Here is a 26153-nt window from a genome sequence, read left to right on the forward strand (position 1 = left end):
TTATTGTCATCTGTCTGGACACAACAGGATTGCATGTCAAATCTGCTGACAAGAAGAAATTGTGACAATATCAGAAATAAATAAGCACATTTATCCATGTTTTCATGTGTTTTCAGTTCAGAAGATGGGGCTTGAGGATGCTTATTCTGTTGTCTCTTTTCTTTGTGTTTTTGCTTCTTTGTTGAAGGGGACCCCTTCTCAGATGATAAAACATAGATACTTCATATCTTGAATCTGAATTTACCTCCATGTTTTCTTCTCCTCCATCTTTGGTGTATAACCTGACCTGGACAAATCTACTTTTTCAAGTTTTTTTTAATTTGTTTTTTTTTGTATTTTTAATACAGAACGGAATTTTTTTTAATGTGTCAGTTCTTATTTAACCATTCCTAAACTCCTCCAGAAATAGTAAAATAAAAAGCAAACATAGATGTAAAACTATGGTTTTGAGATTAAAAGTGTTCTTGCTGGTTTTCCTACCTGCTATAAAGTAATATTGTCTTGTCTTTTGTCAGCATAAATAACATAGAGAATGTTTTATGAAGTCAACCCAAAGCATACATATATGTTTGTCCAACATGTTCAGAAAGAAAAAAAAAAAGAAATCTTTGGCATAAATATGATGTACATGTTTAATCAGGTTACTTCCCCAAACAAAAGACAGAAAAGTATGGGGACATGAGACTAACTTGTCAACTCGTTGTACTCTGACTCGCATGTCAGGCAAAAGACAAAAACATATCTGCATGTGTTTTATCCCAGCAGGGATAACTTTAAGCAATACAGAATTCCAGAGTCTCTGAATTTTTGTGTGCTGCCTGAAACTGTTTTCCTTTACATAAATAAAGACATTTGAACCATAAAGTTAGAAACTGATACATCATAATTCATCAGAATGGTTGTTCACCAGCACGAGCTATTAATAATAACTTTTTTTTATTGCCTTCGTTTTTTTTTAAAGTTTTACAAAATACTTTTTTTTTTAACTCAATCGACAAAGAACATCTTAAAACAAAATTGAATGTATTCTATTTTTATAAAAACCAAAACAAAAAAACCCCAGATGAATATCTTCTCCAAATTTCAGGAGATGATTATCTTAACATGGGGCAAGCTAGGCTCCTGGATTTGTCTCCCAGTCTGTTGTATCTAAAGCAAAAACAGAGGTAAAACAGCATGTAAAAGTGTGCAGGTGAGGTTTTAACATGAATTTTTGCGAAAGAATTCTTGTAGCTGATGGTGTGTTTAATCTTAAGTGTTACCTGTCATTTTTGTTCCCTCTCTGGTCTCAGCTGGAACCCCAATCCCGTACTCATTTTCTCCTGTGACTCTAAAGAAATAGATTCCTCCCTCCTCCAGGTCAGACACCTTGTAAGACAATCGGCGACACTTGTCAGTAAGTCTTATCCATCCTGTTCTGCTGATGTCTCGTATGTCTACAAGGTAGTTCTTCACGGGAGACCCTCCCTCATTCTCAGGAATGTCCCAGGTAACAGTGGCAGAGTTCTTAGTCACATCTTTAACTATTATATGAGCCGGGGGACCAGGTGAATCTAAAACCCTCACATTTAGGGTCAAAGAGGCAGATCCAGCAGCATTTTGCAGTTTGACTGTATATTTGCCAGAGTCATCACGTGTTGCTCGTTCCACTGTGATAGAGGTGGCAGAGCTCGTGGTGTTGATCATTCCTCTGACGCGCAGATCAACATCTGCTTTCTCCCATGACACACTGGGAACAGGTTTGCCTGTGAAAGGCACCGTCAATGTGAAGGAGCTGCCACATTTAACAGGCAGAGTCTTTCTCATCTCAGGGTTAATGTGAATCTCAGGCTTCTCCTCTCGCTCTGTAGCTACTTCAGGGTCTGTTTCTGGGCTAGGCTCACTAATACCAACTTTATTTATGGATCTGACAGTAAAAACATATGCTGTCCCCGATGTGAGTCCAGTTACTGTAAACTCTGTCCTATCTGTGTTCTGAACAGCAACAGTCCAGTCTTCTTCTGTTGATTTTCTGAATTCAACTTTGTACCCTGTAACTGCCGCTCCACCGTCAAACACCGGTTTGTTCCATGACAGAGTGATTGAAGATCTGGATGAATCAATTACAGTGGGCTTTACTGGAGGGGAAGGAAGAAACTTTGGATCCTCTGCCAAGGTGAGTGGGCATGGCAAACTTGGTTCACTTAGCCCAGCAGCATTCTCAGCAAAGACTCTGAATTCATACTCAGATCCCGGATGCAGACCAGAGGCTTTGACTCGTAGGTCATAGACTGGCTTCTTATTGACCCGGACCCAACGGATGCCCTGCTTCTCCCTTTTCTCTACAATGTAACCGCTGATGCGGCTGCCACCATCAGAGGCGGGCGTCTTCCAGCAAATAGTCATCGCTTCATTGGTTGCACTTGTGACCTCAACATCTGTTGGAGCAGATGAGATGGTAAAAGGATCCATGGCCTTGACTGGGTCACTTTCCAAAGTCTCACCCTCACCATATTTATTGACTGCCCTCACCCTAAACAGGTATTCGTTTCCTTTGAGAAGTTTGGTTATCTTGCAAGTAGTTGACATCATGTCACCATACACAAGGGTCCAGGCAACACGGCTGGTTTCACATTTCTCAACAATGTAGTACATGATCTCCGCCCCACCAGTCTCATGAGGAGTTCCCCATGAGAGGGTGCACTTTTCTGCTGAAAGTCCAGAAACTTCAAGGGGTCCAGCAGGTGGACCAGGCCTGTCTAGTACTTTGCAGGTGATAGCCTTAGATGTGGTGCCCCCTGTATTCTGGAGAGTAAGAGTATACTGCCCAGAGTCTTTCCTAACACTTTCTCTGATAAGCAGAGAGGTATGCGTTTTTGTTGCGGTTATTTCAACTCGTCCTGTGGTGCCAATATTTCTACCATTCTTCAGCCAAAACACTGTAGGGTTGGGGCGGCCTGAGATGACACCTTCTATTCTTAGGAGGTCTCCTGCTTTGACAACCACCACCTGTCGAAATTTGTCTTCCAAGATAATTTTGGGTGGCTCTACATTGTGCTGTGCTGTGACAGGTCCGGTTGTTTCAGAGGGTGGACTGAAGAGCTCCGCTGCATTCTTTGCAATAACACGAAAGTTGTACTGTTCACCCTCTGTGAGGCCAGTCACTTCAAAGAAGGTGTCCAATAAGTTTGTGAAGTTACACTTAAGCCAGCAACTATCGGGCAGTTCTTTGCGCTCAACAATGTAACCAGTTATTTTAGCTCCACCATCATATTCTGGCTTGTCCCACGAGAGAGTTACTGAAGTGTTAGTTATATTGGTGACAGTGAGGTTGCCTGGGGGGTCACACTGGTCTCTAGCTGCTACAGGATCAGATGGCTTGCTACAGGGTCCAACACCTGCCATATTCTCTGCACACACCCGGAACTCATATATAAGACCCTCCTCAACACTTGTCACCTTATACTGGTTTTCCGTCACTGGGCTTTTGTTCAATTTTTTCCACAGAATACTGCTTTGATCTTTGCATTCAATATGGTACCCAATAATAGGGCTGCCGCCATCACTCTCCGGTTTGCTCCAAGCAATGACCATAACAGACTTTGAGGCCTGCACAACATGAAGATTGGGTGGTGAGCCAGGTGGCTTGAAGGGATACTGAGCAACAACAGGCTCTGACTCAGTGAATTGGCTCTTTCCATAGCGATTCTCTGTAGCAACACGAAACTGGTATTCAGTGCCTTGTGTCAGACGGGAAATTTTGATTGATGTTCTTGCAACTGTAGCTGATACACTCTGCCATAATGTACTGCCTGTATCTCTTTTCTCAACAACATAATTAGTGATTTGACATCCACCAGTGTAATGTGGAGGCTGCCATGACAGAGACACAAAGTCAGCACTGACATCATCAACACTGAGGTCTGCTGGAGGACCAGGCCTTTCAAAAACATTAACAAATATTTGAGCAGAGGTGGTTCCAACGGAGTTGTTCAGGGTCACCTCATAAACACCAACATCTATCCTGGTTGCATCTTTGATAATGATCTGAGATGACGTGTCAGATGTGCTCACATTTACTCTGCTTGTTTCTTTCAGTGCATTGCCATCTTTTTTCCAGGCTGCTGTTGGTGGTGGTACCCCTTTAAATGGAACATCGATCTTTAAATCATTTCCTGCCTTCACACTGAATGTGTTGGACAGCAGACTGATCATAGGCTCAGTACTGGTATCCTTTACTATGACAGGTGCCAGCAGGCATTTTGGCTCACTCTTTCCCTTCTCATTCACTGCACACACTCTAAAGAAGTACTCTTTTCCTTTTGTCAGGCCATCAATAATTGCATCGAGCGCTTTACTCTCTGAACATTTTGTCCATGTGTCATCTCCCTTAGCTTGCATTTCTACAATATAACATGTGATTTTGCTTCCTCCATCATGGGCTGGCTTTTCCCAAGAGAGTCTTGCACTACTGCATGTGACATCATTGAGTGTGATCTTGCCAGGAGGCAGGGGCACCTCAGAGACTTTAATAGCTTCCGTGGTTTCTGCTGGCAGCCCAGTGCCAAACTCATTCACAGCCAGGACACGAAAATAATAGAAGCATCCTTCCTGTAAATTGTCGATCTTATATGAATTCCTCATGCAGTCGCTAAAGACGCTTGTGAATGCTTTTCTAGTCTCCTCTCGCTTCTCTACAACGTAGTGCGAAATCTTTGCTCCTCCATCAATCAAAGGTGGCTCCCAGGAGATGGACACAGAATCCCTCTTTACATCCTTTACCTCCAAGTTTGTTGGTGCGCTGGGAGAGTCCAAAACTTTCACATTGATGAATGCTGACTTGGAGCCACAGCAGTTCGAAGCCGTCAACACATACTTCCCAGTATCATTTCTGTTGACATTTTCAATGAGTAGCACAGTGTAGGAGCTTGTTACCTCGATCTGAGCACGCTCACTGAGGGTGTCACCTTCCTTTGACCATTTAACCTCAGGCTCTGGCCTTCCTCTGATGGTAACAAAGAGATGTAAAGTGGAACAGACTCGAATGCTGACAATCTTCCTCAAGGCAGCGTCCAGCTCAATCTCTGGTGCCTCTACTTTTTCGGCTGCAACCACAGACCCAGGTAGATCCACATGGTCTCCGACTCCAGCAGCGTTTATTGCGCGAATACGAAAATTGTACTCTGCATTTTCTTTCAGTCTTTTCACAGTGTAATTTGTGTCCTCTACACCTGCGCTTGGTGTGCATGTAATCCACTCATCATCTGTTGCTTCTTTCATCTCTACTACATATCCACTGATGGTGGCTCCTCCATCATAGATTGGTTTTGACCAAGTCAGAGACACAGTACTGCTAGAATAGTCTGTCATTTTGGGGTTGGTTGGTGGACCAGGCGGGTAAGTAGCTTCACATACTTTTATATATTCACTTGGATCACTGGGAGCACCCACACCAGCTGCGTTTTCTGCAAGTATTCTAAACTGGTAGTAATGCCCCTCTGTGAGCCCAGTACATCGGAAACGCAAATCATTTAGTCTTCTCTTGTTGCATTTAGTCCACCTGACACCCTCTTTGTCAAGTTTCTCCACAATGAAGCCATCAATCTCTGAACCTCCATCAGTCTCAGGCCTTTCCCATGTTAATGTTACAGAGTCACCGGTAACAGCTGTAGCTATAGGTGTAGAAGGTGCACTTGGTGGTGTGAAAGGATTTTGTGCAATTAAGGGGTCTGATTCCAAAAATTCACCAACACCATATTTGTTCACAGCAGCAATTCTGAATACATATTCTTTGCCAGGTACCAGTTTTGTTACTTTGTAACTGAGAGCTTCAACATGAGCTTCAACTCCTGTCCATGTAACACGACTGGTCTCCCTTTTTTCAATGATGTAATGAGAAACAGTTGCACCGCCATCATTTAAGGGGGGATTCCAGTGAAGACTGCATTTCTCTGCACTGATAACTTTTACCTTCAGTTGTCCATCAGGAGGACCAGGTCTATCCAGGACCTTCAAATTTACTGGGACAGAAGTAGTTCCACCAATGTTAGTGAGGCTTAAGAGAAAGTGTCCCCCATCTGCTCGTGTACAGTCCCTGATAGTCAGGGTTGTATGTGTGAGAGTGGTTTTGATCTCCATTCTTGGTGTGACTTTGTCGATTTCTCTTCCTTCTTTCAACCATGTTACTGCTGGAAGAGGCTTTCCAAAGTAATCAGCTTCAATGACGAATGTCTCTCCAGCCTGAACAACTGTAGTACTCTTGAACTTAGGATCAACTGATGCTGTGGGTCCTTCAATAACATCCTGTGCAATGATGGTTACACATTCTGAAGGTGGACTCCAAACACCAGCCCCATTCTTAGCAGTTACTCTAAATTCATAACTTTGGCCTCCTGTCAGACCTGTGACTGTGAACTGATTCTCAATAACATTCGTAAAGTTTGCCTTCATCCACCTGCCACCCGGGAGCTCCTTTTTTTCTACAACATAGCCTGTAATACTGCTTCCACCATCATACTTGGGCTTTGCCCACTGGAGTGTAATGGTCTCTCTCGTAATGACAACGGCTTCAGGTTTACCAGGTGGATCACAGGGGTCTCTTGCCACATAGCATTCTGATATCCTGCTTGATGGGCTGAGCCCTGCAATATTTTCAGCAAAAACTCTGAATTCATACTCAATACCTTCTTCAAGCCCACTTGTTTTGAAGCGAGCATCCGGTATAACAAATTTGTTAAGTTTGGTCCATAAAATGCTGTTCTTTTCTTTGCGTTCAAGGTGATAGCCAATGACAGGACTGCCTCCATCTCTGACTGGAGGCTCCCATTCAACCACCATGCTGTACTTTGTAACAGTGGAAACAAAGGGGGTGCCCGGGGCAGCAGGAACACTGAATGGATATTGCGCAACTACAATGGGTGATGTGATTGCAGTACTTTTTCCATATCTATTTTCTGCAAACACTCTGAATTGGTATTCACTTCCTGTCTTCAACTTGGTAACTTTGATTGTGGTTCTTACTGTAGTTGCAGAAACAGTCTGCCACTCCATACTTGTAGATTCCCGTTTCTCCACTACATAGTTGTCTAGTTGACAGCCTCCTGTGTATTCAGGTGGCTCCCAAGAGATGGTAACATAGTCTGAACTGACTTCATCAATCCTGACAGGTCCCGTGGGAGGGTCTGGCTTTTCAAGAACAACCACGGTGATTTCCCCTGTATATTTTCCAGCACTGTTGGCTGCATTGACAGAGTACTGACCAGAGTGCTCCCTGATAGCATGTCTGATATGAAGGACTGTTAATGATGGTGTGGTTGAAATCTCTAGCCTTGATGTTTCTTTTACTCCCTGGCCATCTTTTTTCCATTCAACTTTTGGTGCTGGGTTCCCAAAGACTGGGACCTCCACTTTTAACTCTTCACCATTCTTGACAGTGAACGTTGTAAAAGTAATGTGGAGTTTTGGCTTAATAGCATTTTCCTTATCTGTGATGGGGGTGGGTTGGACATTTGGGCTGATTTCTCCATTTTCTGCAGCAGAAGAAGGCTGGCCTGTAGTGCAGAATAACAAGCTATAATTACAATTTTTATATATATATATATATATATATATATATATATATATACACACACACACACACACACACACATATACACATATATATTTGACTGGAAATGACATAGGTATCTCCTAAAAGATAATAAGACGAAGTACAAGAGGCATCATATTTCTCAGCTTTTATGTACAATTTGTATTTTACATTGAAGAAATCACAAAATTATATGTCTGAGGATTTTCTAAAACTAATCTACTGCTTTTACACTGTTAAAAACTAACACTGTGCTAGTTATTTAAGCTTATCTAAGGCATTTTAATCAACATATGAAACAAACTGATCTTGGGAGAAGCATCCTTCTTTTATATACTTCAATACAAAGACATGTTAATGGAATTTATTATTAATAATTTGTCGAACATTTTCTAACTTAACTTTAAAACAAAGTACGAATACATGCAATCTATGCACCGCAGAGACAGGATTAATGTGCAACATACCTTCAACAATAACAGTGGAGGGTGACTGGGAAACCTCAGTATCCCGTGTCATGTTTATATTTAGAACGTGAGCTTCATCTTCTGCTTTCTTTCCTATCTACAAGAGAGAGGGGTAACTTTTAATGTTAGTGAAAATGAGATTAAATATATACATTTAAATTGGAAAATACATTTTACCTTGTTCCAAGATTATAATATTGATTTGGTTATTTGGTGGCTTAAAGTCTGTATTAAATTTGTTACAGAAAGCCCACTGAGTGAGTTTTAAACAAGAATAGAAAGTAGGCTATCTTGCTGAGTGAGATGTGTGTAACCGAAACACTTGAAGGTGTTAAAAATAACTACAGACATGGCCAACCAGACTGCCAACTGCTCTGACGAACACATTAAAGCTGTATTATTATTTAAGTCTTAAGGCTCCCATTTAACATGCAAACAACAACATGCACAGAAAAAAATAACTCAACTAAAAGGACACTTGAAGATCCCTAAATGCTTTCTGGACTATATTACAATGACTTTTAAGATGACTTTCTTACCTCATTCTTGTTTTCTTCCATCGTTTCTCTTAGTTAAACTGGAAATTTAGATCCCTTGTTAATCAGTTTGTTGGTAAAGATGCCCAAAGTGCTGTGAGCCCCAAACGTTTAGGACACAGATACACAACTCTGCCAATCACTGCCTGCTTTATCTGCAAAAGCATTCAGTGACTAAAATAAGCATGGCGGTGGATTGGCCAGCTGCTCATTCTTTCAAAATTAGTTTAGCCTGCATGGCTCAGCTAGAGATAAATGGAAAACGTCTCATCACTTAAATATTGTCCACGTACCATTCCTGTTATAAGAGGGTTTTCTCTGTAACTTCATATTTAGGTATTAATACATACCTACAGGCAGGCAAAGAAGAGCTTAATGATCTTATTTTACTGACCTTTTCAATGTTCGTGACTGATAAATATTGTGGGTGTTTGACACTTTTTTTTGGCTTCAGCTAAGATTTTTGTTGGATTAGAAATGAGTACAGTTCAGTTTGAACAGTTTGGAGACAAATTTAGAGAAGCAAGGCTGACATAGTTTGGAAATGTGTAGAGGAGGGATAGTGGATGTACTGGACAAAGGATATTGAATATGGAGCTTCCAGGCAGGAGGAGAAAAGAAAGACCAGAGGGGAGGTACATATATGTAGTCAAACCGGACATAGGGCTGGTATGACAGAAGATGTTTCTAGAGATAGAATGAGATGGAGGCAGGTGATCTGCTATACCGACCACAAAGGGAGCAGCCAAAAAAGAAGTATAAAAAGGAAGAGGAAGCTTTAAACTTGGGTGTGCCAGGAAAAGTTTTAGATCCATTGTATTAAAGGTGTAGTGTGTAGAATATCACCACTAGATGTCAATAGATTGCAGATTGTACTCAACTGAGTTCTGTTTTCTTAACCATCCCAATTTAAGTGCATAATCCTAGCTATGGTGGCTGCTATAGTGAGTGTAGGCTGTCAGTCCACTGTTTACCTTAGCTGTAAATACATGTCCATATCTATTTACTCTGGAGGAGGCTGTAAAACTGAAAGCTGATGTGAGCTGATGAGTCAGTGACGCTCACTTCTGCCTGATGACAGCATTGCTGAGGTGAGTTGCTTAGGATATCCTGAACTTCCTGTCGGTAAGTGCTGCAGTTTTTTGCTGTTGATAGCTGCTGTCAACTGGCGTTATTGAAACTTTCTTTTAAGTGGATCTAACATTGTTGGACTCAAACACACAGCAAATAAACTGTAGTATGATGTGAAAATGTAATCAAACTGTTTAATAGAGGGAAAGAGTTATTTTTAGGACACCTGAGCCTAAAATTATCTGGCATAATGTTGGGTCATCATAACCAGCTGGTTGTTTAGCTGGCTCGTTGTTAGCTGTCCAGAGATGGGACAGTCGTATGATGGGACAGTCGTGTATGATCTGGTGACAATAAGAAATTGAGACAATATTAGGACTAAACAAGCATGTTTTCATGTATTAGAGGGATGACTTCAGTTTCGGAGATGAAGCTGGAGATGAGAAGGAACTGGTTGAGGTGGAAATGTGGAAGGAGGCATAGGAGTGGTGGAGGAGGAGGCAGATGAATGGGTTAACCTTATATGTGGCTGGTCTCTAACCACATACATAAAATTTGATTAGGCAGAATTGTGATGTCCATCTTGACCGAGAGGGCGAGCCATATACAAATAGCATAAACAAAAAAATAACATCAAATGTGTTTTAAAAAAAAGTCAAATTGAGTCAACCCCTTAAAGGAGTGCCAAAGGCTTTAGCAAATAAATATGTTTTAAGAACAGTTGTAAACTCAGGGCAGATCATTCCACAGTGATCTGCCAGTCCAAAGACATGCAGTTAATGGGGTAAGGTTAGTTGATAATTCTAGATTGCCCTCTGATCTGAATGTGAGTGTGAATGGTTGTCTGTCTCTATGTGTTAGTACCGTGGCTCTCGCCCTATGGTAGCTGGGATACAATTGGTAACAGAGAATGGAGAATATAAAAAAATGCACCGTTGATAGCTGAAGAAATCTATTTTTGTTGTTCTTTATAAAAACAAAAAATTGAATAGCCTATATTCACTGTTCCTTTAAATGAACAAGAGACATCTTGAGAAAAGGGTTTGTTTTACGTTAAACTTCATGCATTTTTTTAGTATGTTTTCCATTTGGGCATAAAATCCACTGCTATTTCTTTTCAGTAATGCAAAAATCACTTTGTCAGTAGTCTAAAAATACATTACAGTGGTACTAGCATAAAAATACAAATGTTAATACTATTATTTTAATACTATATTAATATACTAAACTAACTAAACTAATTTGAAATGTGCGCTTTAGGTCTATGATTAGCTTCACAGAATCTTTTATTCTGAAACAAGGAGCCGGAAATGCACTAATACACACCAGCGAAGAAGAGCACGAAGCTAGCTTGCCAAGCTAACCGGTTGTAGACGTCTGATTGAAGATGTAAACATATATAAACCTTTCGATTGAATGGGGAAAAGAATTAACCGTGTCGTTAACAGGCGTTGTAGCTGCTGTCGGTTTGTGATTTGACACGGTGTCAAATGTGAAGAGGTAAGGTCACTGTAAAATTCAATTCAATCATGCATGAATCATTAAAAGCCGTCCATTGAATGAAGTAAAAGTGCTCTGTGAGGTGAATAGCAGGCTATACTGCCTCAGACACTAGTTTGATACCAGTGCACTGTCTGATAATAAAGCTGGAACTTTGTTCAAACTTTCCGCATGAAAATTACTTAATTAAGCCTCTGAGAACTGAATTTTTTGAAAGTTATACAATCACTTGTTTCAGCGTCCAGATGTTAATGTTTTTTCTAGTTTTCTTGTGTAACTATAGGTATTTCTATAGGTTTTTTGATGACATTGCCGGTGAAACAAACGTTATTTGCCAAATTATTGATATGACGTAAACTAAACATGTATACACGTGTCTGCCTGACCTAAATGACCGACCTCAGTGACTCTGTTATCAAATGTAATTCCTCTTGTTTCACTCATCAACAGATTCCAACATGTCCATCCAGTTTGTGTATAGCCATCAGAACTTCGTCACTGATGTGTATCGGATCAGTGGAAACAATTCCGCTAAAAACTCTGCATCAACAAAGTTTGACACCGCCATCCAAGGCGGCTGGGCAGACAGGATGGCACGGGGCATATTTCGCTACCATCTGGGGGATTTAAAAACGCGGGTCCTGCTGGGTTCCCATGGCTACGTGGCTCAGCTGAATATCCAACGAGGAATAGAGAGAAGAAAGCCACAGGAGATCATGAGCATTAAGCAGGAATTCAGTGCCAAGCAGTTTAACTTTAACAAAATTAAACACGATGAAATCATATTTGAGATGATAAAGGACAAAAAAGGAGGTACACCTTTGACTAGCAATGCAGAGTGTCCTCAACCCCAGAAGATGGTTGTGTTGGTCAATGTTAGCCCTCTAGAGTTTGGACATTGTCTCTTTGTCCCAGATCCTGCTCACTGTCGCCCACAGATCCTGACAAAGTTTGCAATCCATGTTGGCATTGAAGCTGTGCTTCTGAGCTCTGATCCCGGTTTCCGTGTGGGGTTCAACAGTCTGGGAGCATTTGCATCTGTCAATCATTTACACCTCCATGGATATTACCTAGACCATCCCCTCAAGATAGAGTCTAAGCCAGTTAAACCTTTATGTCCTGAAAAGGGATTTTATCGAATTTTGGACTTCCCGGCAGGCTTTTTGTTTTATGCAGAATCAGAGGAGGTGGAGAAAGTGGCCCAAACTATCTGTGAAGTCACAGATTTTCTTGTGAATGATAATATTGCTCATAACCTCTTTTTGACTAGAGGAAGCCCGCCGTGTGTTCAAACGCAAGGTGAAAAGGATTTCTGTTCAAGAAAAGGTGTTCGCATTGCTGTGTGGCCCAGAATATCCTGCTTTGGTGCCAAAGAGGAGTCTGCCTTTAATGTTGCTCTATGTGAACTGGCTGGACATTTACCCTTTAAGAGCAAAAAGGACTTTGAGCGCATGACAGAGAAAGATGTCGTTGATGTAATCCAGAGCTATCTTTTGCCTGAAGATGAGTTTCACCAGCTGGAACAGCAGCTTACTGAACATTTATTGTGTTCATAATGTGCGGTCATTTTCATCCAGCTGGGCTGGAAGGGTCTTAGACTTTTGATGGCATAAATGGATGAATCTGGCCTCTGGATTTTGAATTAAATTGTAAAAACTGCAATACCGTACTGAATGTGTGTCAGAATCTTCCCTGTACAATGAAAGAGATTACACATGTTGAGATTTATATGATATTTACAAGATAAAATGTGCTTTAATTGGTTAATGAATGTGTTTTAGCAAAACTGATATCAAATAAAATGTGACTAAAGAATGGAGTTTTGTGTCTGTCTGTTTAATGAATTGCTGTTCTTAGCCAAGTTTAATCGGGTCAGGAGAAGCTCGGGTGTGGTGGCACAGAGCGATTGTGAATGCTAATTGTTACATGTGAGCATTTAATGTTTGGTGTAAAAGGAGCATGGTGGTAGGATACATTTTTCCAAGCAAAGTATATAATAACAATAAGTGTCATTGGGTACAAAAGGTTTTGCATTGGTTCAATAGAAAGGAGCAGATTACTGAGAATTAAGGGCTGTAAGTTCTGTGGAAATCAGGCATAGGGGCATTTTGAGATTTGGACATAATATTCTTGACATACTATATTCTTGTCTATTTGTAGTGAAAAGATGACCGTGCCTTATGTAAAAGCCAGCAGCTTGAAGGATGTATTTTGTCCTTGTGTTTTGGATACTGGGTATTTTCCACAGCTGTTATCCCAACACATTCTCAATGTGACAAATCGTCAGCATGTTACGCTTTCAGTCACCCAACGCGTTCCTATGTTATGTAATGTTATTGGTAACATTACCTAAATAACTGTCACCTGACAGTTATCCTGGCTCCACCATAAATAAAACAGCACCACAAGCCCAAAGTTAGTTCACAGCTATTGTCAAATAACAACACTACATCGGGCATTATGAATTTCAAAAACTCACTTCAGAAAGCCTGACAATGGTTTTCAGATAAACATCAATGCTAGCCATAATCTCTGAAGAGCAAATCATTTGCTAGAACGACATCACCAAGGTAGCACCAGTAGCGAGAGGAGCTATCTGCTCACCTGTTGTAATGAGGCTCCTCACTGGGGATCACTCAGTAGCACATTAATCTGTATGCTTGGCTGCCAACTTTTTCTCCTATAATGGTTCAAAATGGTTTGACAGTTTTAATATTTATTATATTTATTTAGCAGACAGGGCAAAGTATTTAAACAGATTAAGGGGAGTTACTATAGTCTTTCTTTTGCTGGTCTATACCTGGATAAATGGGAACTTCGTGTTTAATCAGGAAAACATGTTTTTCACACATATTATTTGCTGGGGATTAATTAAAGATATTTGTTTGATTTGGTCTCGATCAGAGACAGAACTACAAGCTTTAAATAACATGCATTCCAATATTAAGCTATTGTTAGGTTATAGCAACACTATAGGAATTCCATATGTGGAAGACAACTAAAAAGGATATAGTGCTCATAACCTTGCTGTAAAAATAAAGGCATTTTAATTTTATTTTGAAAAGACCTGAAGTTTTGGATATTTAATCCAAATTATTTGCTCCAGTTTACTGATTCTTTATTTTACTCAGCTTTCATTGTTTCTGAGCGCTAGGTGCAATAAAATGTTTTAATGTGAAAGTGAAAGTGAAATTGTTCTCTATAATTTGCTTGTATGAACCAGAAAAATGCAAAAAAACTGGACACTTGTTTCAACCTTAAACCCAATGATGGCTGTTTCAATCAAACCTGTCATGTATCTTAGACATTATTTACAGTTCATCGAAACAGCCCTGAGCAAGGAGAGAAGAATGTCCCCTGTAGCTATCTAGAAATAAGAAAACATTAACTGCAAGTTCTGTACAAGCCTCTATTATTATTGAAAAGCTTCATTTGTTTTTCAAAAATTGGCTTTTTGTCCTAAGGAATAAGTTAATCTCACTGTTATATTACATGCTAAGCAAACATAAAGTCTAACCAACGAAATTTAAGGGACAATGTTTTTGCAGATTATTTAGGATGTGAATAAAGTTTGATTTGGTTTGATCAAAATTTTAGTAAAAACTGAAAATATGCTAAAATCAAAATTCAAAATCTAGATATCACTGAAAAGAGTCGGATGTGACTTGCAATTTGTAGGGAGAGTCTGTGGGTGTGTCCTCAGAGTCCCATCTTGAATCTAAAATGCTCAGACCTTTAAAGCGTCTGTCACTTTTGCAGACAGCAGCTCAGCAGAATAATTCAGAATTCAGATAATAAGGCATTGAGATAAAAAAAATAAAAATAAAAAACATATATACATATATGTTGTTTTTTTTATTATTATTTTTATTTTTTAGAAAATCTATTTTAAGTAATCAAAAGCAATGGGAGCTTGTCAGAGCTTTAGGGAAATGTGTGATCGTGAAAAGAACACCAATGTTCATCTGAGTCTTCCAGCCGTTTGCATTGTGTGGCAGACTGCCATGATCATCTTGTTTGGGATTTTTATGCGTTATGATCACGAGTCAGATGCACACTGGGTAGAGCACAGAAAACATTTAAATTTAACAGACATTGAGAATGACTTCTACTTCAGATATCCAAGTAAGTAATTTCTTTATTTCTATCTTTCTTCACCAGTAAATTCTGTAATGTATCCATTTCTATGTACAATTAGATATTTGTTCTATAATTTTATCTCTGCTAGCAAATAGTTTTTTCCAGTCCAGTAATAAGCTTCTGGTTGACTTACCAGTTTCAGACCTCATATTATGCTAACCTTACAAATTACCTTCACATTGCTGACAAAGATCTGACTCCTAGGTGAATTTTCCCCAAGGATTTGACTCCTCTAAGGCCTCGTCCTGTTAAAAAAAAAAAGAAAAAGAAGAAGCTGAATGTCCATACTAAGCAATAAAGTGTGTCTAATTTTGATAATATATTTTGTTTAGATTATGAGATTTTAAAGATCATGTAACATGGGTGGATATATTGGATGTACGGTTGTGGAAACTCTACAACACAGCCCACAGTGTCAATGTCAGGCTGTCGATAAGGCTAAGCCATCTGAGATGTTGTGTTGGATGTCAGAAGTTCTTTTCCTGATACAGGTTAAAATTGGAGACTGAAAATACCCGGTTTTAAATTGATCAGTTTAACTGCAGGCAGTTTGGAACATCCCAGGCTTTGCTGGCTTTGTTAGTTCGAAGACAGAAAAAAAGAACTTGTGCTAAAACATTTGCAGCTTATTGTTTCACAGTGCAGTGGCACCTATTGTGCCCCACAACGTGTCAGACAGTTGCAGTGTTATGTTGTAAATAATGCTGCTGTGCATGCTGGTATCTATGTATCCTATTTGCTAGTCATGTCAGGTACTGCCTGTCTCATGATTAAAGAACCTAAAGTTCTTCAAGTGTGTAGCTGTAAATATAATCTCTATATTTTTATACTTTTAATCTTGATTGATCTGAACTTCTAAGACCTGACAGATTTTTTTGGCTTAATTTAATGGAGTTATGCAATTCCTGACAATATATTACTAACTTTAGTTAGATATATATATATATAAATAACCTAATTTAAAAAAAACAAACATGTGTTGCTAGATCTACTTTAAATAATTGCAATGATTTTGAGCAGGTGTTGTTCATACTTGCACTACAGACCCTTCAGATTCATGAAAACTGCCAAATCGTCACTGTCATCGTTTTCCTCGTCTGCCCGTGTTACTTTTAGAGACATTTCCTGCAAACCCTAAGGGTTAGCACTTGCATAAGTAACTAGATGTAACTCTGCATTATCAAAACATGTCATCATCTAATCTGCAACAGTAAATACACACAGAGTCCTCGAGTCATCTTCACGTTTTACCCCCTGTTATTTAATAAGCCCTCATGACTCCTGATGACGTATTGTAAAAGTAAACTGCATGGTAGACAGTTTTTCCTCTAAATTCAAGAGTACACAATGTAACCTATAAAAGATCACAGGTTAATTAGTATCAGATTAAGAAAGAAAAAAGGACAACGATGGGTGTGATTAGCATTTTTGAAATCAAAAACATCTCTGCATATGATTTTATATGATATATAGTCACATTTAAAGCTCAGTTATTCTGAGAGAATGTGTACTTTAAATAGTACATACTTGGGGCAGAATCACCCCATTGCAAGAAGGTTATGGGTTTGAATCCACCAGCCTGCATGCCCCCAGTTTGCATATGCTTCCTGTGTCTGCATGCGTTCCCTCTTGGTATTTTGGCTTCCCACAGTTCAAAGACATGCGTGTTAGTTTAACGGTGATTCTAAATTAGCCTTATGTGCGAATGTGAATGGTTTTCTGTCTCCCTGTGTTTCACAGTGTGTGTGTCTCTGTCACAGCTGTGACAGGGAGTGGGGTGGCTCAGGTTGTAGAGCAGATCAGCTACTGATCGGAAGGTTCCTCAGCATACAAATATCCTTGGGCAAAATACTAACCCCAAATTGCCCTCTGATGCATTCATCAGAGTGTGAATTAGTTGCACTTGAGTTTAGAAGTGCTTGTATGAGTGGGGGTGAATGAGGCATGTTGTATAGAGTGCTTTGAGTACTCCGGGAGAATAGAAAAGCGCTATATAAGAATCAGTCCATTTACCATTCTATCCCAACTGAATGAACGAGCCGAAGAAAATGAATAGATCCGTAACACATGCTTACTAAGACATAAAATATAGTCATGGTGCACGGAAGGCTGACTTGAAGTAAATGGATTACATGTAAAGTTTCCATGTAATTTTGTTACATAAGCACAATGTAAATGTTAAATTTAATGGAATCTGGTCAAATGAAATTTACTGCATTGGGACACGTAGAAATATCAAGCACATTTTACATAACGATTAATTATTTTAATAAATAAACCTTTGATTTATATATTTCACTTTTATATTAAAAACGCTAATTTGCTGTGCAAATCATCCCTAAATTGTTTAAAGCCAGGTTTTCTTTTTTATTCTTTTTTTTTCTAGTTTTGTCTACATGAGCCCTCTTTTAGATTTTCCGCTCTTTCCACAATTTTTGCATCAACCCTTCAGACACTTACTTTGTTTACTCTAGTTGTGTGTTGGCAGACTGTAAGTGACTATCCACAACATGAGTTTGAAAGTAAAAACGTTATAACCACCAAGCCACCAAGCTGTCCCTACTACCATTCCTTTCCTTTTTTCTACTTCTATTCTGTACTGCTCTTCTAATCATATTTTTCTGTTAGGTTTCCAAGATGTCCATGTGATGATATTTGTTGGATTTGGTTTCCTCATGACGTTTCTTAAGCGATACAGCTTCGGAGGAGTAGGTTTCAACTTCCTCATCGCTGCCTTTGGTCTTCAGTGGGCACTGCTGATGCAGGGCTGGTTCCACTCGCTGGGCACTGATGGGAAGATCAGAATTGGAGTTGAAAAGTAATAGTTCAGTTTTATTGCTCATGATTTAAAGGAATCACTTCACACACAAAAAATCTGAAATGTATGACTTACAGATATTATATAACAAGTCATGTTATGAAATAATGTGATTCATGCTATGAGGTCTTGTCTTTGATTCAAATACTGATAAATACGGTCTCTCCTATGGGAATATGTTTCCACCTGTATCCAGAAGAAAAAAGTGTAGGTGGAGAAACCAGTCTGAAAAATTGCCACAAAGATGTTTTTCAGCCACCCAAGAGTTTGTGTTTGTGGTTGGAAGTTAGACTGAAATTGGGGGTAATGGGAAATTATGCTACTTCTGAAGTGCTGCCAAAGATATGATAGCTGTGTTTGTGTGTAAAATAGAGATAGAGAAAGTGATCCACATGGGGGTAATTCAAAACCATGACCCTGTCCTGGCAGCATAGTTTCTACTGAAACACATTAAGATGTGTTTTCTTTTCATTTGCCACCCATGTGAATCTATGTTAAGTGTACAAAATGCAGCATTGTTAGTTCATTCATTTCGGAATAAGTGCACTCTTAGCCAAATAAATATGATGATCTTGCGCAAGGCCAGTGCAGAGAAGTAATGCTCTTTTATTTCTTTGCTTGTCCTTTACATTTTGACCGTATTGCCTTCTTCAGCCTGATCAATGCTGATTTCTGCGTGGCCGGCTGCTTAATTGCCTATGGAGCATTGCTGGGAAAAGTCAGTCCAGTCCAGCTAATGGTTCTGACTTTGTTTGGGATTACACTGTTTGCTGTCGAGGAATTTATCATCCTAAGTGTTATACATGTAAGTTTTAACAATCAGATTATACTTCACCAAAAATATATAATAAAAATGCTGTCTAATCAGACAATACATATAATTTCCAGTTGTAAAAACAGGAGCTCATTTAGTTCATTTCTGTGAACGATCCAGACCCCGACATGATGTTTAGGTGACTTTTTCACTGTCATTTTATTGAAATAAAACACGCACACACACACACACATGCATCTCAAGTCCACGACCACACCTGCTCAGAATCTGCTTCTCATAGCAGACTGCAGAGTAGGAAATATAGTTTTGGCCTAATGCTATTCTTTTATTCCTGAAGGCCAGAGATGCTGGAGGCTCCATGGTAATTCACACATTTGGAGGCTATTATGGTCTTTCCGTGTCATGGATGCTCTATCGTCCTAACTTGCACCAGAGCAGTCGTCTGCAGGGCTCTGTCTACCACTCAGATGTCTTTGCAATGATTGGTAAGCTTTGTTTACTACCCACAACTGCACATGGTCATGTTTAGTATTGCTTTTGATTTATAAGAGTTTTTTTATCTATTTAATCTCACAAAACTCCCTGTTACTCGTGACTTATATCACTATGGCACAGGCACCCTGTTCCTGTGGATGTTCTGGCCCAGCTTCAACTCAGCTATCTGTGATCACGGGGATGGGCAGCACAGAGCCGCCATCAACACTTACCTTTGTTTGGCCTCAACTGTCCTCACCACTGTGGCCATCTCGAGCCTCTTCCAGAAGCATGGGAAACTAGACATGGTAACAAGTTACAAACACTTATTAGATATAACCTATTATGCACATGGACATGATTATGACAATAGGAGATGAATACAAACCAAAACAAGAAATCTATAAAGAGTTTAACAATCCTGCGAACACATTTTTTAATAAGTGCACCCTTCAGATGATTATTTACCCAGGATACACATTTTTCTGCACCTGTTTCTCAGGTTCACATCCAGAACTCCACACTTGCTGGAGGCGTTGCAGCTGGAACAGCAGCTGAGTTCATGCTGATGCCCTATGGCTGTCTTATTGTAGGTTTCTGCTGTGGCATCATTTCCACACTTGGATATATCTTTCTGACGGTATGATATTTCTTTTCTTTTAATGCTTTCCTTCCAACTGCTGTCAGACTTTACACCATGGTCTCTGAAGATGACCACACACGTGCAGACATTCACACACACACACACACACACACACACACACACACACACACACACACACACACACACACACACACACACACACACACACACCACACAATTACAATTGTAACTTTATCCCTGACAAGTGCATTTATTCCTACTATAACAAAGCATTTTATTCTATTTTGTATAGCATGTTATTCTATTTTATCTTATCCTATTATATTTTGTTTTTCTTAAGTTTTGCTCTTAACTTGTACTTTCTACCATGACCCCAAAATTTCCCATGTGTGCGACAAATAAGGAGGGTAGACCGGGGTTGTATTTCACACTTTTGACCCTTGCATGAATTTCTGATCATTATAATGTTGTTCAACAACCCTTTCATCACTAAAGCAAAGCCTAGGATGCTGGCTCAAAATAGTTGTTTGCAATTAATTATAACAAAAATTAATTAGTTATCAACGATCTGACACTTTGTGACCCCAGATGTACCCCAATGTACAGAGACATCAGTATTTCTATAAATAAACAGCACCCAATGCCCCTTGTATTTAAAGCATGAATTTGAGGAAGTGATACGTTTTGCAAATTATTCTACATATGAGCAATAAAACTAAGGAAGTTGTGGTGCTTTAGTAATGTAGCTTTTGCTAAATGCACAAAAATAACAGAAAAGAGATTCCACATTCCATTACTGTATTTTGAACTGTAATTTTAAAAAGAACTTCTGAACTTTTAAAATTACTGATATGATTTTAAAAGTTCAAAAGTTCTTTTTATCTTTTTACAGACAAATAGTCATTTTATGTGAGATTTTTCGACAGCTAACCTGAACAATAGTGAGTAAGTCAGTGTAGATCAGTGGTAGAGCAACAATGAACTTCATCAATATCAAACTCACTCCGAACTGATCTCCATTTTATGTCATGATGCATGCTCGACCTTCCAGGTAAGGAAATTTACCGGGATCTCCATTTTAAGGCTTTTAGTTTTGCTCTAGTAAGTCTGTGCCTCACTCAAAGTCCCACAAGTCAGTGATGACAAATGTATACTCGTGGACTGCCAGGGGTATCAGTCCTGCAGACAGCATATCTAAAACATACTCTCTTGCACTGGCTATTGGTGTATGGCTTAACACAAACATTCTGCTAATAAAGAAACAAAAACAAAAACAAAAATAAATAAATAAATAACACTGCCTTTACATGTCTAGCTGTAAAAACTATTTTAATACTTGGGGGCTTGGGTGTCACACGTGTGAAAGGTTAATCAGGGGGCTTAAATACCTTGGTAGAAAGAAACAGCTGAAAACAGTCAAAGCAAGACAGGGGAAGTCAAACTCGACACAAGATACAGAAGACAACGAGCTATCAAAAAAATAATAATAACTACTGTTATGGAAATTTTACCAATAACCTGCAACACACCCAGTGAGCTTGATTTGAAGTGGTTTAATTAACACATTGCAATGTGGAGAAAACATTCAGATCAAACACCAAACAGTTTTCTGAGGATGGACACCGCCCTGAACTCTTTTATACCTTCCCAAGCAAAGAACATCCACAACTCTCACATGTTGGCCCATCTCACGGGGGGGCTATATCTCCTCACTCACAGAGAGAATTATGACCTTGTTTTCTGCTTAGCCGTCACCTCCCTAAGAGCAGGACATCTGAATGTCTTCAACTTTACAACAGGGCCCCTACCTAAACATTTACATCCCTCTAGAAGCAGGAGGACTCTCAGTATCTATATCTCTCTATATATGTTGCCTCGGGATCTTATTTTCAGGAACTATAATATTAGTTTTCACTCATATGCTGACGACACTCAGATCAATCTTCGGCTAAAGAGAAACAGTTCTGCTTCACTAGAACCTTTATTTCAGTGTCTCGTGATCGTTTTTGGTTGCAAAGTTGCAATTCTAGAACCTCACATTTTAATTTGCACAGTTTAGAACTTTTTATCAAATTGCATGCTAAAAATTTGGGGTTATATTTGACAATAAGTTCACTTTTGTGAAACAGATTAGTTTAGTTGTACAGCGGTCTTTCTTTAAACTGAGGCTTTTATCCAAGGTGAGATCTTTTTTGTCTTTTAAAAACCTAGAACGGGCAATTCATGCTTTCATCCTATCCCAACTGGACTGTTGTAATTCTTTATATGTAGGCATTAGTCGGCCTGTCTTGCGAGGCTCCAGCTGGTCCAGAATGCCGCTGCTCGTCTTTTGACACAGACGAAGAGGAATGAACATATCTCTCCTGTGCTTACCACGCTTCACTGGCTCCCTGTACGTTTTAGAATCAATTATAAAATCTTATTGGTTATAAAGCACTGAATGGACAGGCCCCAGGGTATCTGTCAGACCTACTGCAGCCTTATATGCCCCTTAGAGCTCTTAGATCGGGTGATCTTTTGCTCTTGGCCACACCAAGGTCAAGGCTGGTTCTTAGAGGTGATCGTGCGTTTGCAGTCGTGGTGCCTAAATTGTCGAATGATTTGCCTCTTCACATTAGACAGGCTCCTACCCTCAATCTTTTTAAATCCTATCTTAAAACACATTTCTACTTACCTGCTTTTAATACTGCGCGAGAGTTATTTACTTATTTATTTGTTATTAGCTATTTGGCATTGATGTTAATTGATGTTGCTATGTTATTGCGTGTTATTTTATTATGTAATTTATATGTTTGTACAGCACTTTGGTCAACACCACTGTTGTAATTAAAAGTGCTATATAAATAAATAAACTAAACGATCTGTTTAGTGTCTCCCTGTGATAACATCCCACAAGCATGCAAACTGGTGACAGGAGTGCTCTTACTCTACTAAAGTGAGAAAGTGATATTACTATAACTATGCTTGTGTAGTAAAATCACACAAATCTTTCAGCCATTCATGGAAAAGCGCCTGAAGATCCAGGACACGTGTGGAATCCACAACCTCCACGCTATGCCAGGAGTTGTAGGTGGCATTGTGGGAGCCATTACAGCTGCATCTGCATCTATTGAAGTTTATGGCCATGAGGGGTGAGTTTTCCTTGCCTACAAAAAGGAAACATTCATCTAGACATTATGGCTGTGTTTCCCGTTTCAAATAAATGGCTTAAAGAGGAAAAAACAGTTGCAATACCTGTATTCTTTTCATTGAGCTCCCCCCCCCCCCTTTTTTTTTTAAAAAAAAAAAGGCTGGTTAACACCTTTGACTTTGAGGGTAAATTCAAAGACATGGTACCCACAACGCAGGGCGGTCACCAGGCAGCGGGCCTCTGTGTGGCGTTGTGCTTCGGTATAGGTGGAGGCATCATTGTTGGTAAGGAAATCAGTTTGACAGAATATATACACATGTTAAAAACTGCTTTTCAGACAGTGATGATAATGACTTAGTTTTTCTCTTCCTATTAGGCGCTATCTTAAGGCTACCTATCTGGGGAGATCCTGCAGATGACAACTGCTTTGATGATGAGACCTACTGGGAGGTGAGAGATAAATCTTAACATCCTTACATTTATGAGGATGTAAGGATTTGCAATGTAAAATCAGAATTCAGTCGCTATTTCAGCACACAGAAAGTTTTAGGATGCACAAAAAGAAAAAAGCTTTATTGATATCCCTGAGTGGCATTTTTAAGATATTTAACAAATCCTGATGAATTTTATTAAATGGTCATACCTATTTTTGAAGCACACGTTTGATCCAATGTGTATATAAATTGACAAAGAGATTTTAAATTACAGTCTTGGTTTAATGCTACTTGTAGAAACATTTGTTGTTGTGTTTTGCTCATTCTGAGGCTGTTTCTCCAACCCAGCGTTAACATTTGCAAATAGTCTGCCGTCACTCACTCTTCTTCTGGTACAAAAACACAATTTACTCTTCCCCCAAATTTAATAAGAAACCGTGAAATCAGATATTCTGACGATAGTTGTTCATATGCTTGTTATCGTCCTGAGATCACAATGTTTGCCTTCTAATTGTCAACAGGTCCCAGAGGAGGAGGAGGAGAGCATCCCAACAATCCTGCAGTACAACAACCACGTGCAAAACAAAGATATGTAAGTGTCTCCTTCTTTTATCTGTCGAGGATTTGTGCTGTTTTCATACCAAACTAATGATGCAGTCATTGCCCTTTGTTGTTCAAGACTGTACTGCATTCAGTCTCCTCTCGATGGCAGCACAGCACAGTTTTGGGATTATTCACACATCTTGATGTAACTCCTGCCATTGTGTGAGGGATATATTTTCAGGGTGTTGAATACAGTGTAATCAGGAGGTGAGGTGGCGGATGACATGACACCTCAGAGACATAGACGTCTCCTACCACCCCTAGGTGTGGGTTTAATCATAAGATGCTAACGCAGATGCTGTGCTCTATGCTGCTAAGTTAACCTGTGCTCTCTGTTGATACGGGGTTTTCCACAGAACTGCTTCACATGGTTAACTCTTCAATGTGACCTTGAAGTTATGCAACAACAGTCATGTTTATAGTAGAAACAAAAATGCAACTAGTAATTATTTTTTGGAATCTGCTTAGTAGAGTTAATATGTAATGACCACATGAATGTCTTCAGGCCAGATCTTGTAATTTGTGAAATTTGGTTTTCTAGCGCCGAGTCAAATTTCACCATGGAGTCAGAGTCCAGGGCTCGATCTTAATGGACATCTGCCTTGTTTTCTATCATTCTCCCACTGGACAAAAATGTTCATTTCATGCAATTAATGACCACTTGTCAGCACCAGCTATTTTTCATACAGTGATATGTTTGTCAGTATGTTATGACTGAATTGTATTTCAAAATCTCGGTTTTTGTTTGAATTAAAAACTACTAGAGGAGTAATGTATCTTCTGCTAGCTGAACATATTATTCCATTTAAATCAGCTGGCAGTAGGTCAAACATTCAGTGGGGGCATTACCTTGATTTGCCTCATTTCAAAGTAAAGAGACCGGTAAACTGACTTATGTAAATTCTCGTGTCGCTTGCAATAATACCTCTAAAGCTGACCTAAACTACTCAAGAGAAAAGTTTTGTCTTATGTTTTGAACCACGTTGCGATGCATTTGTAGAATCTCCTATTCAACATTTCTCCTGATCCAAATCTAAATGATTTTGGTCTGTGTGATGTAATGAACTGCAGGTAAAATCTCAGAGTACACAACTTTTAGACAAACCTTTCTGTCAGCTTCCTTCATTGTCTCATTAGTTACATCTGAAAATGATATTTCCATTAGATGCATTTGAATAGGGTTTTTTTTTTTGGTGTGTGTATCTTCATGGAGAATTTTTACAATGAGACGGGTATTAATCTTGATACTGATTGATTTAGACCTAAGTTATCCTGTGACATTAAAGTAAATAAATGAATACATTTGGTAACGTGTTATCACCGCCCTCTCATCAAGCATTACAAAGAATGATGGAAATGTAAATATGTAAGCACACATGAGGAATTTTATAAAGTTAATATATTGTTCTTTTTCCCTTCGTGCAGCGGCCTCTTCTTATGAGTACTTTTAGAGTTAGCAACAAATACATTAGTCAACACCTTTTTGATTGTTGGATGATTCCAGCTTGTCACAATTTGCTAATGGTAAAATAGGCTATAGAAGGAATGTGTTACCAGATATGTTTATTGATATTACTGATCTGAAAATTGGTTTTGTCAGAAGTTGATATTTGTATTCTTAAACGTTCTACACTGATTGTATTGATCGTAATGTAATTTTGGAAATTAAAAGTTATTAAGAAAGTGTACAATGTCCTATGCCTGCTTTGTCTGTATGTGAATAATTAAGCTTGGATATATTTAGCAATTAAATAAATGTAGCCACTTTCACGTAAATTTTTGTTTGAAGCGGTGCACCTGAAATACAAATTTAAATGTGAGAGGGACTGTACCTCCTTCAACGGCTCCTCTTAAGTTGCGATGCAACTCAGGGTAAAGGTCGCACTCTTATTGCTCTCCCGGGACACTCTGGTGACCAAAACAAACTAGAGATCAGCCATAAGATCTTGACCTCATGTCACAAAAGGGCAATATCCCTGACAGGGTTGAACACACATGCTGGAGTTAATTATTTTGAATTCATTAGGAGAATTT

General features: G+C 39.2%; 3 protein-coding genes across 5 annotated transcripts; 2 read left to right on the forward strand and 1 right to left on the reverse strand.

Moving 5' to 3' along the window:
• Positions 1 to 1035: 1035 nt before the first annotated feature.
• Positions 1036 to 8679, reverse strand: LOC146382407 (titin-like). The gene is made up of 4 exons (XM_084933027.1): positions 8574 to 8679; positions 8035 to 8131; positions 1263 to 7529; positions 1036 to 1149 (listed from the first exon to the last, which is right to left on the reverse strand). The coding sequence occupies exons 1-4, from the start codon at positions 8592 to 8594 to the stop codon at positions 1115 to 1117; spliced, it is 6420 nt and encodes a 2139-aa protein (XP_084789153.1). The 5' UTR covers positions 8595 to 8679; the 3' UTR covers positions 1036 to 1114.
• gdpgp1 (GDP-D-glucose phosphorylase 1) lies at positions 2431 to 12958 on the forward strand. 3 transcript variants are annotated; one of them, XM_084933033.1, is made up of 2 exons: positions 2431 to 2520; positions 11592 to 12958. In XM_084933033.1, exon 2 carries the CDS (start codon positions 11600 to 11602, stop codon positions 12695 to 12697), a length of 1098 nt encoding a protein of 365 aa, XP_084789159.1. In that variant the 5' UTR covers positions 2431 to 2520; positions 11592 to 11599; the 3' UTR covers positions 12698 to 12958. The 3 variants fall into 3 exon arrangements, with proteins under 3 accessions (XP_084789159.1, XP_084789160.1, XP_084789158.1); XM_084933034.1 differs by lacking the exon at positions 2431 to 2520 and adding an exon at positions 8735 to 9661; XM_084933032.1 differs by lacking the exon at positions 2431 to 2520 and adding an exon at positions 9668 to 11141.
• A 105-nt stretch (positions 12959 to 13063) lies between these two features.
• rhcgb (Rh family, C glycoprotein b) lies at positions 13064 to 25810 on the forward strand. Its single transcript, XM_084933029.1, has 11 exons — positions 13064 to 15266; positions 17910 to 18099; positions 18754 to 18904; positions 19212 to 19359; positions 19490 to 19656; positions 19851 to 19988; positions 22947 to 23083; positions 23242 to 23366; positions 23459 to 23532; positions 24038 to 24108; positions 24661 to 25810. Exons 1-11 carry the CDS (start codon positions 15047 to 15049, stop codon positions 24707 to 24709), a joined length of 1470 nt encoding a protein of 489 aa, XP_084789155.1. The 5' UTR covers positions 13064 to 15046; the 3' UTR covers positions 24710 to 25810.
• Positions 25811 to 26153: the final 343 nt, after the last annotated feature.

The sequence above is a fragment of the Perissodus microlepis genome, chromosome 7, assembly GCF_051167445.1.
Source record: "Perissodus microlepis isolate ML-2025 ecotype Zambia chromosome 7, ASM5116744v1, whole genome shotgun sequence".
In the NCBI taxonomy this organism is placed as follows: Eukaryota; Metazoa; Chordata; class Actinopteri; order Cichliformes; family Cichlidae; genus Perissodus; species Perissodus microlepis.

Bases quoted from the DNA above. Each gene is read 5' to 3' on its own strand.
- LOC146382407 (XM_084933027.1), bottom strand. From the start codon at position 8,594: ATGGAAGAAAACAAGAATGAG. The intron at 8,132-8,573 runs GTAAGAAAGTCA...TCTCTCTTGTAG, and splicing joins TGGAAGAAAACAAGAATGAG to ATAGGAAAGAAAGCAGAAGA. The intron at 1,150-1,262 runs GTAACACTTAAG...TTTTTGCTTTAG, and splicing joins AGAGGGAACAAAAATGACAG to ATACAACAGACTGGGAGACA.
- rhcgb (XM_084933029.1), top strand. From the start codon at position 15,047: ATGGGAGCTTGTCAGAGCTTTAGGGAAATGTGTGATCGTGAAAAGAAC. The intron at 18,100-18,753 runs GTAATAGTTCAG...TGCCTTCTTCAG, and splicing joins ATCAGAATTGGAGTTGAAAA to CCTGATCAATGCTGATTTCT. The intron at 19,989-22,946 runs GTATGATATTTC...CAAATCTTTCAG, and splicing joins TTGGATATATCTTTCTGACG to CCATTCATGGAAAAGCGCCT.
- gdpgp1 (XM_084933033.1), top strand. From the start codon at position 11,600: ATGTCCATCCAGTTTGTGTATAGCCATCAGAACTTCGTCACTGATGTG.